The sequence below is a fragment of the Anarhichas minor genome, unplaced genomic scaffold (assembly GCF_050575085.1).
Source record: "Anarhichas minor isolate MPS153535 unplaced genomic scaffold, ASM5057508v1 ptg000137l, whole genome shotgun sequence".
Taxonomy (NCBI): Eukaryota; Metazoa; Chordata; class Actinopteri; order Perciformes; family Anarhichadidae; genus Anarhichas; species Anarhichas minor.
The window spans coordinates 245,030-260,489 of record NW_027466583.1 but is presented as its reverse complement, the minus strand read 5'-3'; the positions used below and the strand labels follow the sequence as shown (position 1 = coordinate 260,489).

Here is a 15,460-nt window from a genome sequence, read left to right as displayed (position 1 = left end):
GACACATGCTCAACGAACACTAACATATATACATTTATATATAACATACATATATAACACAAACACACCATCAGACACATATATACATTTATATATAACATACATATATAACACAAACACACCATCAGACACATGCCCAACAAACACTAACATATATATACATTTATATATAACACATACATATATATAACACAAACACACCATCAAACACATGCCCAACGAACACTAACATATATATACATTTATAGATGACACATACACATATATAACACAAACACACCATCAGACACATATATACATTTATATATAACATACATATATAACACAAACACACCATCAGACACATGCCCAACAAACACTAACATATATATACATTTATATATAACACATACACATATATAACACAAACACACCATCAGACACATGCCAAACGAACACTAACATATATTCATTTATATATGACACATACATATATATAACACAAACACACACCATCAGACACATGTATACAGTATATACGTATATATATACTTATATGTATATTTATGTATACAACACATAAACACACACACATACACACCACGCTGCGTATCTACTGCACTACTGTGAGGATGACTATGATGTTTTATCATAACATCATGTAGGTGGGCTGGTTGTCATAACAACATGAAACTCAGGGTCACAGGTCAGAGTCAAAGGCATGCTGGTAAAAGACAATGATGATGTCATAACTGTCTTCCAGTCTAGTCTAGAGTTAGCCTGTTAGCTCTGCTAGTTGCTCTAAGTACAGACTGAGCTTTTCAAAAGAGAAAACTTTATTAGCGTAGCATTTGAATCAAACATTATTGAGTAGCAGCTGTAACTTTATAAACTGAACCAGCAAAGTGAACACTGTGGTCACTGTGAGAGCAATAAAACCTCCAATAACTGATCAATACTTTGATTATGACAATCAGGAGTTGTGACCAGCTGTGGGCACAGTCATGATAGTGAGATCAGACCAAAGTAAACAATCATGTTTCTGTAAACACGACGACTTTAAAACTTCTTCAGATTTATGATGAAAAAGTTCAGATGATCAGAAAATGTCTGTGATTCAAACCATTGTGATAACATGGCTTTTTCTACAGTAATATTACAATATATCATTTGTTGTCTCTCTTATGATGAAGTATTAGGACTTTTTTCTCATAACATTTCAACTTTACTCTCCTACTATTTACTTTGTCCTTTTAGAACTCTTTCCTACTTTAATTACTATTCCCAGTAGAATCTCAGTTTTATTTAGACTTTTGTTGTTTTCCTTTCCAGTGGCCCTAATACTTAATCATATAAAGTCCTTTGCACTGATAGAGTGATTATAAATGTAAAGTCAACGGTTAATAACAGACTCAAGTCTGATGTGAACTCTGAAGGTTTAAATTATTTTTAAATTTGAAAGTGTTCTAGTGTGATATTTGCTCTGAATTGATCTGAATTCAGTTTCAATTGATTTCCACTTCCTCAACATATCAAGTTTAATCAGGGCTCAAAGTGTTTCCATGACAATCTGAACCAATCAGCTGCTCGTTAGCCGTTAGCTGAATTAGGTCTTTAGCCTCGAGTGCACTCTATCGAGTGAACCATGCTAGGCTAGTTGTCAGCCTGTTAGGACTCTAATCCATTATTAGCTTAACTGTTGCACAGGATAAATGAATGGTGGGAAGTTTAGTTAGTGTAGCATAGCATAGCATCAGTGGACGCTCCACCAGGGGGCGGGGCCAGACGGGTAAAAGAGTTACGATTTAATATGAACATTTGTGTTTGTTTCTGCTCAGGTCAGATGTTAGTCTAAGCCCCGCCCACACATCAGTAACTATGACCTGATTCATGACATCATCAACAGGGCTGGTTACCATAGTGACTGAATATGTGAGCAACAATATGTGTGTTTTCCATGTGATCAATATTATCGATTGATATTTAAACTGATGTAGTAAACAGTTTCTTGTGAACATTATTGATTCAAACCTCCACCGTCTCTCACGATGTATCGAGGATTCAGAGCCGACGCCCACAGACAACAGGTTCTGCCAATCAGAGGGCTTGTACAGTCCCCACGATCATATATGGTGAACTGTTTTTAAACTGAACTTTACAACGAGGCACCTCGGGGGTGGTGCCTGTTGTGTGACATCACACTGCAGGATCCAGGTGTGACACACTTATTGATCTCTGACTTTCATGGATTATCATGTCATTTCAAAATAAAAGCTCAACTGGTGTTCTGTGTGGTTAGTGACCTTCAGTCAAGACTCACCTGTGACAGGTGTACAGCAGCAGACTCACCTGTGACAGGTGTACAGCAGCATGATGATGTAGTAAGTCCTAGTTGAATGAATACTGTGTGTGACAGTGTGTGTCACACACACTGTGTGTGACAGGGTGTGACAGTGTGTAACATTGTGTGACAGGGTGTGACATTGTGTGACAGGGTGTGACTGTGTGTAACATTGTGTGACATTGTGTGACAGGGTGTGACTGTGTGTAACATTGTGTGACATTGTGTGACAGGGTGTGACTGTGTGTAACATTGTGTGACAGTGTGTAACAGGGTGTGACAGTGTGTAACATTGTGTGACAGGGTGTGACATTGTGTGACAGGGTGTGACTGTGTGTAACATTGTGTGACAGTGTGTAACAGGGTGTGACAGTGTGTAACATTGTGTGACAGGGTGTGACATTGTGTGACAGGGTGTGACTGTGTGTAACATTGTGACATTGTGTGACAGGGTGTGACTGTGTGTAACATTGTGTGATAGTGTGTGACTGTGTGTAAGATTGTGTGACAGGGTGTGACTGTGTGTAACATTGTGTGACAGTGTGTAACATTGTGTAACAGGGTGTGACAGTGTGTAACATTGTGTGACATTGTGTGACAGTGTGTAACATTGTGTAACAGGGTGTGACAGTGTGTAACATTGTGTGACATTGTGTGACAGTGTGTAACATTGTGTAACAGGGTGTGACAGTGTGTAACATTGTGTAACATTGTGTGACAGAGTGTAACATTGTGTAAGTGTGTAACATTGTGTGACAGGGTGTGACTGTGTGTAACATTGTGTGACAGTGTGTAACATTGTGTGACATTGTGTAACAGGGTGTGACAGTGTGTAACATTGTGTGACATTGTGTGACAGTGTGTAACATTGTGTGACAGTGTGTAACATTGTGTAACAGGGTGTGACAGTGTGTAACATTGTGTAACATTGTGTGACAGAGTGTAACATTGTGTAACATTGTGTGACAGAGTGTGACAGGGTGTGACTGTGTGTAACATTGTGTGACAGGGTGTGACTGTGTGTAACATTGTGTGACAGTGTGTAATATTGTGTAACAGTGTGTAACATTGTGTGACAGGGTGTGACTGTGTGTAACATTGTGTGACATTGTGTGACAGGGTGTGACTGTGTATAACATTGTGTGATAGTGTGTAACAGTGTGTAACATTGTGTGACATTGTGTAACATTGTGTAACAGTGTGTAACATTGTGTGACTGTGTGTAACATTGTGTGACAGTGTGTAACAGGGTGTGACAGTGTGTGACATTGTGTGACAGTGTGTAACATTGTGTAACATTGTGTAACAGTGTGTGACATTGTGTGACAGGGTGACTGTGTGTAACATTGTGTAACAGCGTGTAACATTGTGTAACAGTGTGTAACATTGTGTGACAGGGTGTGACTGTGTGTAACATTGTGTGACAGTGTGTGACTGTGTGTAACATTGTGTGACAGTGTGTAACATTGTGTGACAGTGTGTAACATTGTGTAACAGGGTGTGACAGTGTGTAACATTGTGTGACATTGTGTGACAGTGTGTAACATTGTGTAACAGGGTGTGACAGTGTGTAACATTGTGTGACATTGTGTAACAGCGTGTAACATTGTGTAACAGTGTGTAACATTGTGTAACAGTGTGTGACTGTGTGTAAGATTGTGTGACAGGGTGTGACTGTGTGTAACATTGTGTGACAGTGTGTAACATTGTGTGACAGTGTGTAACATTGTGTAACAGGGTGTGACAGTGTGTAACATTGTGTGACATTGTGTGACAGTGTGTAACATTGTGTAACAGGGTGTGACAGTGTGTAACATTGTGTGACATTGTGTGACAGTGTGTAACATTGTGTAACAGGGTGTGACAGTGTGTAACATTGTGTAACATTGTGTGACAGAGTGTAACATTGTGTAAGTGTGTAACATTGTGTGACAGGGTGTGACTGTGTGTAACATTGTGTGACAGTGTGTAACATTGTGTGACATTGTGTAACAGGGTGTGACAGTGTGTAACATTGTGTGACATTGTGTGACAGTGTGTAACATTGTGTGACAGTGTGTAACATTGTGTAACAGGGTGTGACAGTGTGTAACATTGTGTAACATTGTGTGACAGAGTGTAACATTGTGTAACATTGTGTGACAGAGTGTGACAGGGTGTGACTGTGTGTAACATTGTGTGACAGGGTGTGACTGTGTGTAACATTGTGTGACAGTGTGTAATATTGTGTAACAGTGTGTAACATTGTGTGACAGGGTGTGACTGTGTGTAACATTGTGTGACATTGTGTGACAGGGTGTGACTGTGTATAACATTGTGTGATAGTGTGTAACAGTGTGTAACATTGTGTGACATTGTGTAACATTGTGTAACAGTGTGTAACATTGTGTGACTGTGTAACAGTGTGTAACATTGTGTGACAGTGTGTAACAGGGTGTGACAGTGTGTGACATTGTGTGACAGTGTGTAACATTGTGTAACATTGTGTAACAGTGTGTGACATTGTGTGACAGGGTGACTGTGTGTAACATTGTGTAACAGCGTGTAACATTGTGTAACAGTGTGTAACATTGTGTGACAGGGTGTGACTGTGTGTAACATTGTGTGACAGTGTGTAATATTGTGTAACAGTGTGTAACATTGTGTGACAGGGTGTGACTGTGTGTAACATTGTGTGACATTGTGTGACAGGGTGTGACTGTGTATAACATTGTGTGATAGTGTGTAACAGTGTGTAACATTGTGTGACATTGTGTAACATTGTGTAACAGTGTGTAACATTGTGTGACTGTGTAACAGTGTGTAACATTGTGTGACAGTGTGTAACATTGTGTGACAGTGTGTAACAGGGTGTGACAGTGTGTAACATTGTGTAACATTGTGTAACAGTGTGTGACATTGTGTGACAGGGTGACTGTGTGTAACATTGTGTAACAGCGTGTAACATTGTGTAACAGTGTGTAACATTGTGTGACAGGGTGTGACTGTGTGTAACATTGTGTGACAGTGTGTAACAGGGTGTGACTGTGTGCACTTTGTCAGGGCGGCTTCGGTATGAAGTGAAAGTAAAATGATTAATAATTCAGTGGTGACAAAGACGAGCTGCAGAAGAAATGCATGATGGGAAACAACTCATTGGGAGCTTTTAACTCTTCAATTGGCTCCACACACACACAACCCCGCCCCCAACCCCCCCCCCCCCCCACACACACACATAAACACACGTACACACACACACGCACATACATACACATACACATACACACACACATACACATACACACACATACATACACAGAGTCATAAAGTTTAATCTGATCCACGTGCATTATGTGAAGTGTTTAATCTATCTTTGGTCTCGTTTGATAAAGAGATCGTGTTCTCTAAAATGTCCCTTCTCCCCTCCCGTCCACTGATCCCGCACATGCGCACTGATGAAAACCGTGAACATTTGAGCCGCAGATTCACGAGGAGACAGAAAGAGGACAATAAAGTGAAATAATAAAGTATATAAAAGAGGGAATAAAGAGAAGAGAGTCTGACGGAGGAGGGATGAACCAGCTGGAGTGGTAAGACTCACATTCAGTTGGTAAATAACCTGTAAATATCCGGTACGAACCGGAGCTAACAGCTAACAGTTAGCATCAGATGGTCGAGTCTCTGTTTTAATGACGTAACGTTAGAACGACAGGTACACGTGTGCGGTGACTCTGTTGTTGTTTACAGCTGTTTGTTATTTAATGTCAATAAATCAGATCTGATCAGGTTATCGATCATCAGAGAGAGTCTGTCATCTAAACCTTATATATATAACAGGTGTGTTCTACCTGTTAGGATCTATAGATCTATAAGATCCACTTCCTGTTAAACATCACACCAGCTGTGATTAGTGCTCGTGATTCTCATTTCATCAACGAGACCCTGAACCTTACTTTAGCATGTTAGCATGTGATGCTAACAGACTGTTTGTGTTTCAGTTCAAGAGAGGAGGAGGACCAGGAAGAGACAGAGTGTCACCATGACAACAGTGACGGGACCAACAACAACAACCGACGCAAGGTGAGACGAGCTACTAACCTGTCTGTCTCTCTGTGCAGACGTGTTTACAGGTGAACATGAACCTGTCTGTCTCTCTGTGCAGACGGTGTGTCCAGGTGTAGGTGAACATCCCCTCCAGTATAACTACACCTTCTGGTACAGCAGAAGAACTCCGAGTCGTCCTGCAAGTTCTCAGAGTTACGAACAAAACATCAGACAGATCGGCAGCGTGGCATCGGTACGAACACTCACACACAAAAGGCAGAGTTTAATCAAACAGTAGATTAAGTTAAGTAGACTAACCCCTAACCCCAACAGTTAATTAATGAGAAAATGACATGTTCAGATGATTAAGAGCTTTTTAATATCAACTGTTTGATGTGTTTTTAAGACAGAACACGTGTTTACTGATGGATAAACCAGCTCATCATAGAGCAATACATCAGGTGTGTGTGTGTGTGTGTTCAGGTGGAGCAGTTCTGGAGGTTTTACAGTCACCTGGTGAGACCAGGTGACCTGAGTGGACACAGTGACTTCCACCTGTTCAAGGAGGGAATCAAACCCATGTGGGAGGTAACAACACTCTGTAGTTACACTGTTAAATACTGCAGTATTACTGTTAAAATACTGTTCTAATACTGCAGTATTACTGTTAAAATACTGTACTAATGCTGCAGTATTACTGTTAAAATACTGTTCTAATACTGCAGTATTACTGTTAAAATACTGTACTAATGCTGCAGTATTACTGTTAAAATACTGTTCTAATACTGCAGTATTACTGTTAAAATACTGTACTAATGCTGCAGTATTACTGTTAAAATACTGTTCTAATACTGCAGTATTACTGTTAAAATACTGTACTGATGCTGCAGTATTACTGTTAAAATAATGTACTAATGCTGCAGTATTACTGTTAAGATACTGTACTAATGCTGCAGTATTACTGTTAAAATACTGTTCTAATGCTGCAGTATTACTGTTAAAATACTGTTCTAATGCTGCAGTATTAGTTAAAATACTGTTCTAATGCTGCAGTATTACTGTTAAAATACTGTACTAATGCTGCAATATTACTGTTAAAATACTGTTCTAATACGGCACCATTATAGTTAAAATACTGTACTAATGCTGCAGTATTACTGTTAAAATACTGTTCTAATGCTGCAGTATTACTGTTAAAATACTGTTCTAATGCTGCAGTATTACTGTTAAAATACTGTTCTAATGCTGCAGTATTACTGTTAAAATACTGTTCTAATACGGCACCATTATAGTTAAAATACTGTACTAATGCTGCAGTATTACTGTTAAAATACTGTTCTAATGCTGCAGTATTACTGTTAAAATACTGTTCTAATGCTGCAGTGTTACTGTTAAAATACTGTTCTAATACTGCAGTATTACTGTTAAAATACTGTACTAATACGGCACCATTATAGTTGTTTCACTGTAGTTAAACTGCAGTGCTTTAATATTGTGGTTCGGTTGCTGTTTTACATATTGTACTCTCTCTCACCTGTCTCTCTCTCTCACCTGTCTCACCTGTCTCTCTCTCATCTGTCTCACCTGTCTCTCTTTCATCTGTCTCACCTGTCTCTCTCTCTCTCACCTGTCTCTGTCTCACCTGTCTCTCTCACCTGTCTCACCTGTCTCACTCTCACCTGTCTCTCTTTCTCACCTGTCTCACCCTCAGGATGATTCTAACCGCAGTGGGGGGAAGTGGATCATTCGTCTCCGTAAAGGTTTAGCCAGTCGATTCTGGGAGAACATCATACTGGCCATGATGGGAGAGCAGTTCATGGTGGGAGAAGAGATCTGTGGAGCAGTGGTCTCCATACGCTTCCAGGTACTAATACTCTAGTACTACTGCTACTGCAGTTATATTGCAGTACAAGTACACTGATACTCTGCGGCATGTTTCCGTCAACAGTGACATACAGGAGCCGTAAAGAAAGTTTGATCCTTAAAAGTCTGATCTGGATCAGATCTGGATCTGGTTCAAGAGTAACAAAGTAAATCTGAAAACCTGCCTGTCCACCCACTTCTCTTTCTTCCTGTCTGTCTGCCTTCTCTTCCTGTCTGTCTGTATCTATCAGGAGGACATCTTGTCGATCTGGAACAGAACATCCAACGACCAAACAACAACATCCAGAATCAGAGACACTCTCAGACGAGTTCTGAACCTTCCAGCCAACACCATCATGGAGTACAAGACCCACAACGACAGTCTCAGGTACTACTACTACTATGACTACTACTGTAGTACACCATCATGGAGTACAAGACCCACAACGACAGTCTCAGGTACTACTACTATGACTACTATTGTAAAACACCATCATGGAGTTAGATGTTGTATTTTGATGGAGTTCAGATATAATACTACAGTTTTAAATGTGAAGTTCACAAAGTTCATAACAAACTGAAGTAACATTGTGTTTCATGTGTCTTTGTGAAAAGCAAGAGGTGGTAAATCTTCACACCCATGAGCAAGGCAGCACTGCCCTCTGCTGGACAAGGGAAGCAGGATGGTCTTCATGTTTCATGGTGAAACTGATTATGAACCTTAAACGCTGTTCTATTAAAGCTCAAACTGCAAAGCTTTAGGGTTCTACTGACCAGAGTTGAAGTTGATGGTTTGAATCTCCAGAAGTTCGTACAGAGCTCTGAAATGGCCAAAATAAATGGCAGAGTTCCTGCTGTATTTCCAGCGTGGGTCATGTGATACATGTGCCTCCTAAATCTCCTAAACGTACCTAAACGTACCGTACTCCAGATAACACGTTTATCACTCTTTATGTGTTTTCAAGCTTCTCAAAAAAACACTTCCTTTTTCATGCCAACTAATACATCACCACGGCAACGGCGTTCCTAATTTGAGGTGGATCTGGAACTGAAGAACCAGGTTCACAAGTGAAAACCTGATCCGGACTTTAACGTACTCGCTCTCTGTGTTTCAGGGACAACTCGAGCTTCAGAAACACCAAGATTTCTCTCTGAAGAAGAACGTCACTCTTGTCCAATCGGGAGGCAGATGGATTAGTGTGTGTGTGTGTGTGTGTGTGTGTGTGTGTGTGTGTGTGTGTGTGTGTGTGTGTGTGTGTGTGTGTGTGTGTGTGTGTGTGTGTGTGTGTGTGTGTGTGTGTGTGTGTGTGTGTGTGTGTGTGTGTGTGTGTGTGACTGTAATGTTCACTGTGGACCAATAAACTGACAGAACTGAGGTTGTGTCCCTGTTTTCTTGTTTCCAGCATTGATTAGTGATCAGCAGCATCACAGTGAGACCAGTGCTAGTACTGGTACTAGCACTGGTACTTTTGTTTTATTTGTTCCAATAAAATGTAATTTTCTGTTAATTCCTCGTTTAGTCTTTTCCCATCTTATGAAGTATTTAAGTGATGTGTGACAATGGGAAATACAAAGTAGATGTACTTTGTATTAAGTGATAAATACATCGATGAAGTCAGTACAGTTCTGAAGTTACAAAGTAATTATATTCAGGAATAACAAGAACGAGGATAAATTGCATTCTGCCCTCTGGTGGCTGAGAAGGTTCTCTCACCTTTACTCAACACGGATCAGAACACGTTACACTGAACTGCACTTCATGTGATATCTGAACCACGTAGAAACAGAACAAATTACCTCCAATAAAAGCAGCTTCATCAACACACTGTGTATGTGTTCTCTTCGGTTCTGAGCGGTCAGAGTGCCGTTGAGCCAGGCACTTCTCCTGACTGACTCATTACATTTCCATCTGAGCAGCACTTTGACCCAGCTGGCACCATCCCAGTATTCAGACCCATGCAGGCTCTTCTTCAGGCAGGTTAGTGCAGGTCTAATCTTGCCTCTATTCCTGGCCCCAGACCAGCTGGGAGCTGTGATCTCAGAGGATGGACCTAATCCAGATCAGGATTAACAGATCAGCCTCCACCAATGGAACCGACCAGCACACTGCAGCACTAGAACTCTGCACATACACTAGAACTCTGCAGCACTAGAACTCTGCAAATACACTAGAACTCTGCAGCACTAGAACTCTGCAAATACACTAGAGCTCTGCAACACTGCAGAACCCTAAAACACAGCAGAACCCTAAAACTGCAGAACCCTAAAACACAGCAGACTTCTGCAACCCTGCAGAACCCTAAAACACAGCAGAACCCTAATACAGCAGAACCCTGATACACTGCAGAACCCTAAAACATTGCAGAACTCTGCAACACTGCAGAACCCTAAAACAGCAGAACCCTGAGACACTGCAGAACCCTAAAACACAGCAGAACCCTGATACCCTGCAGAACCCTAAAACACTGCAGAACTCTGCAGAACCCTAAAACACTGCAGAACTCTGCAACACTGCAGAACCCTAAAACACAGCAGAACCCTGAGACACTGCAGAACCCTGAGACTACAGAACTCTGCAACACTGCAGAACTCTAAAACACTGCAGACCCCTAAAACACTGCAGAACCCTAAAACACTGCAGAACTCTGCAACCCTGCAGAACCCTAAAACACTCCAGAACCCTAAAACACTGCAGAACCCTAAAACACTGCAGAACCCTGAGACACTGCAGAACCCTAAAACACAGCAGAACCCTGAGACACTGCAGAACCCTGAGACACTACAGAACTCTGCAACACTGCAGGACTCTAAACCACTGGAGACCCCTAAAACACTGCAGAACCCCAAAACACTGCAGAACTCTAAAACACTGCAGAACCCTAAAACACTGCAGAACTCTAAAACAATGCAGAACCCTAAACACTGCAGAACTCTGCAACACTAGAACTCTATAACCCTGCAGAACCTCTCGGTTGGTGGGTCAGTGTTGCTGTCCATGGCGTGGTTAACATTGGTGTAGTGTTGAATCTTGGGCTTCACTTTTCTTGAACGCTGACTTCTGGGTGTGTCTTCAGAGGTTATGAAATATGACTTCTGGATGTGTCTTCAGAGGTGATGAAATATGATTTAGTACTTTTCTCTTGATTGGATGAACTCGGCTGCTTAACTTTGTTCCGAAGCTATCATTAAAGTGATGCTTGCTGGTTCTAACGTATCTCTTCAGCTAACAGATCAGTACTGGTAGCTAATGGTGAAGGTACCCAGTTCTGCACCTCGTTGTAGTGCTAGTTGACCCACATCTCTTCGTCCTGTTGGTGAAGCAATGAGTTGCTGAACGTGTTGCTGAACATGTTGCTGCCCATGACAGGCGATTGTAAACAACAGGTAAGATGGTGGTTCTGTCAGTTATGACGTCACATCTACCGTTTTATGCCTCAAACGCTGCACAACACTGACTGATGATGCAAACATTTTTGATTTGTTTTACTCAAAGTTGAACACACTCACCTGTCCACAGGTAGACCGGAGAGAGGTTGATGACGTCATCAGTCAGGAAACATTAAGTTTGAGGTAATGACCTCAGAGAGATTCAACAGGTAAGAAGGTCAGACCTTCACTCTCTCACACACACACACACAGTCATCCTCTCATTACAGACTTACCTGAAGCCAAACTTCCTCCTGAACTCTAAACAGGATTAAACCAAAGCCTCTGTGATGTCTCCCTCTCATTCGACCTGACATCAGCTCTTTCTGCAGCTCACCGTTCGTTTGTTCTTCTGAAGGAACTTTTCTGTATCGATTGAAGAAGGTTCTGTTTGGACAGATGAATCTTTGAGTCAAAGGTAAACACTGAGTGTTGGTGATAGTCTGTCTGTAGCTGGTTTCATGTGTTCTGAGATGTTTAGATGTGTGATGTGAAGGCTGTGTATACACAAGAACTTAGATTGTTAGTTATTATGTTGGATGTAGTTCTATACCTACTACCTACAGGTGCTTTATCACCCGCTATCAAACAAGTTCAATTTAGTGAAACTGTGTGTGTGTGTGTGTGTGTGTGTGTGTGTGTGTGTGGTTTAATTAGATTAGATTAAAGGTGTCAACTGAAGCTCCTCAGTTCTGATTTCACCTTGAAACTGTTTAACGATGAAATCTGATGAGCACGGTTTTATCTGAAGAGAAAACACATCTTTTACTGAATATTTATAACGCTATCTTATATAATGTGGTAAAGGTGTACTCTGAAAAGTACCCGGCTTGGGTTGGGGACTCTTCTACTGGAGGATTTCAATGCTCAAGGGGGCACTGGAGGAACCTGGAGGAACTGAGCCTGATCTGAAGCCAAGTGGTGCCTTGCTGTTGGACGTGCTGGTCATGGGTTGACTATAACAAACACCATGTGTGGGCACAGGGCGGTTCATACGTGTACTAGAGACCAGAACACCAGAGGACAAAGATGGTAGCTCAACTTTGCGGTCGTTTCATCAGACCTGCAGTCGTAAGTCTTGGACACTCGGGTGAAGAGAGTGAAAACGTTAAAGAGTCGTAGTCGTAGTTTCCTGTACGGAAAGAGGCATCTCTTATCTTTCAGCATCTGCGGCAGCACAACGTGCGTCCACATGTTGCATCAGTGCAGAGGAGAGAGTCGTACTACCGACACACGTGGCCGGCTGTGGAGCTGCTGAGATGATCATTGCTGGTAGAAATCCAGGAGAACATCAAACGGCAGAAAGAAATTCAGAGCAGCTTAATCTGAGTCTTTATGTATTAGATGAGGACGGAGACAGAGACAAAGTGACAAGAGCCATCAGAGGACACTATCAGACTCCAGGAGACACTCTGGGCCTTTCTCAATATGCGTACTTCTCTGTAGTTGTGAACTCGTGGACTTTTGAGACGTCATCAGTCTCAGCCCAAGTACTGTTCCAATTCAAAGTTCACATCGAGCCAAGCCATGCCAGGATGTGGCTCGCTCCGCCCATTTTACTGGGTTTGCATCGGTGGTGACTTGTCTGTACTTGGGACAGCCAAATATACCAGAATGCATTTCGCACCAGCAACAGGAAACAATGGCGGAGGAGAAATCACACAACTGGAAGTTGAAACTTTCGAAATACTACTGTTGTTGAGTCACAGAAAGTAATTTTAGGATGGTTTTAGGCGAGAAGTTAGTTGTTTAAGCATCAAATCTGTGGTCGGTTTGTCAAGATTCAGCCGACTTAAAAATCTGCTCCGACAATATCGGAGATGTGAGGTGTTGCTAGCGGGACCGGCAGTAAACCAGCACCGGGGGCTCAGCGCTCACGGTGCCCGCCTAGAACAGCCTGATATCGGCGAGTCTTTTTGAAACTTGCCGCTGGTATTGACGTTTCTGTAGCGTTTTTCTCGTCGGCAAAGAGTACAGCAATCCGGATCTGATCCACATACATATATATACATACAATTACAATTTTATATATATATATATTTACAATTATAGATATATATATATGTATAAATACATATAATTGTATGTGTATATATATATATACGTATGTGTATATATATATATGTGTATATAATATAATACACTTATATAATAATATATAAATATATATATAATATATAAATATATATATAATTTTTTATTTTAAATGAAAACGAAAACAGCAGGGTTATCATATTTAGTTTGATTGTAAAAATACTTTACAGTAAAAAAACGGATTAAACTCATTAGCAAGACCAGCTGAGGTGGTGATGTCATCAAGTAAGCTGCTGTTCCAATTGTCCATACTGCGTTCTCTGGACTTGTGAACTTTTGGAGTCTGGACTTGAAGTCCAGACTCCAAAAGATCACAAGTCCGTACTTGGGTATTGAGAAAGGCCCTCTGCCTCCTCCAGTCACCTTATCCTCATCTTCATCTTCACCACATCCTCATGTTCATCTTCATCTTCATCTTCAACTTATCCTCATCTTCATCCTCACCATATCTTCATCTTCATCTTCACCACATCTTCATCTTCATCCTCACCATATCTTCATCTTCACCACATCTTCATCTTCATCTTCACCACATCTTCATCTTCACCACATCCTCATCTTCACCACATCTTCATCTTCACCACATCTTCATCTTCATCCTCACCATATCTTCATCTTCACCACATCTTCATCTTCATCTTCACCACATCTTCACCACATCTTCATCTTCACCACATCCTCATCTTCACCACATCTTCATCTTCACCACATCTTCATCCTCATCTTCACCACATCTTCATCTTCATCAGTGTCATTCATATTATTCATAAAATGACATCATAGACAAAGTAACTCAGTAGAAACGTTACTGCAGATGTAGAAACACAAAAGCAGTTGATTTACCAAAGCTGCTGTTCACAAAGACAAAGCCCATCCTCCTTTCTTCCTCCTTTCTTCCTCCTTTCTTTGTTAAAGTCAGTAACTCCTAAATCCACTTCTCCTCCTTCAGCCATTGAGTGTTAAAAAAACAAAGAAAAAAGAAGAATCTACAGCAAGCAAAACGCTAAAAATGTCAAAACTTCTCTTATGTTTAAACCTGAACTCTTACTAAACACTAAGATCTGCTAGCTAGCTCTCTGTTTGACAAAAGTCACGCTGGCCCACTGACCAATCACGGCGCACGTTAATGCAGACGTACTTCGAGGCTACCTGGGTACCACTGACACGACAAAGAACACGCCCAACATGTCAAACTAAAGATCTGATTGGTTGAACACTATGACAATCAACAATATGGTCCCCATTTACTTAAACTGCACATGGATGCACTTGTGAGTCTGCAGACCTCGGGCCTCTCTTCTTACCTAGAGACACAGAGGTGAGATCTGATTGGATAAAAGCTCTACTTAAAACAAGCTGCACTGGAAGCAGAGCAACTGAGGAAGACAGTAGCTGTGCAATGAGGACATAAGATAATGGGGAAAATATTTGTATAAATTATAATACATGTAGTGTATTTAAGAACAATTATTAAATTATAAAATAGATATAACTGTGTGATTGTGTCTAGGCCAGCAGAGAAGGCTTAGCTGGCCCTGACGGCCCACCACTGATATATACAGTTTGAGTTTCTGAATGTCACTCAGTCACTCACGTCACTTCTGATGTCATCTAAACAAACCACTCTGAGACATGTTCATACTAGATGCAGCTCTTTTTGAACTGAATCATTTTTATTTCCCACTCTGAACTGAATTAAACTCTTTTGTTGTTGTTTATTTTCTAAAATCCAGG

General features: G+C 41.1%; 1 protein-coding gene across 4 annotated transcripts; it reads left to right on the top strand.

Moving 5' to 3' along the window:
• The first annotated feature begins 5,728 nt into the window (after positions 1–5,728).
• eif4e2rs1 (eukaryotic translation initiation factor 4E family member 2 related sequence 1) lies at positions 5,729–9,714 on the top strand. 4 transcript variants are annotated; one of them, XM_076085068.1, is made up of 7 exons: positions 5,729–5,889; positions 6,298–6,379; positions 6,462–6,596; positions 6,782–6,931; positions 8,055–8,207; positions 8,458–8,665; positions 9,322–9,714. In XM_076085068.1, the coding sequence occupies exons 1-7, from the start codon at positions 5,873–5,875 to the stop codon at positions 9,402–9,404; spliced, it is 828 nt and encodes a 275-aa protein (XP_075941183.1). In that variant the 5' UTR covers positions 5,729–5,872; the 3' UTR covers positions 9,405–9,714. The 4 variants fall into 4 exon arrangements, with proteins under 4 accessions (XP_075941183.1, XP_075941186.1, XP_075941184.1 ...); XM_076085071.1 differs by having other exon boundaries at positions 5,731–5,889; positions 6,827–6,931; positions 8,458–8,594; XM_076085069.1 differs by having other exon boundaries at positions 5,731–5,889; positions 6,827–6,931.
• Positions 9,715–15,460: the final 5,746 nt, after the last annotated feature.

Excerpts from the sequence above, each read along its gene's own strand:
- eif4e2rs1 (XM_076085068.1), top strand. Across the intron at positions 6,380-6,461 it reads ACAACAACAACCGACGCAAG|ACGGTGTGTCCAGGTGTAGG; the intron begins GTGAGACGAGCT and ends CTCTCTGTGCAG. Across the intron at positions 8,666-9,321 it reads ACCCACAACGACAGTCTCAG|GGACAACTCGAGCTTCAGAA; the intron begins GTACTACTACTA and ends TCTGTGTTTCAG.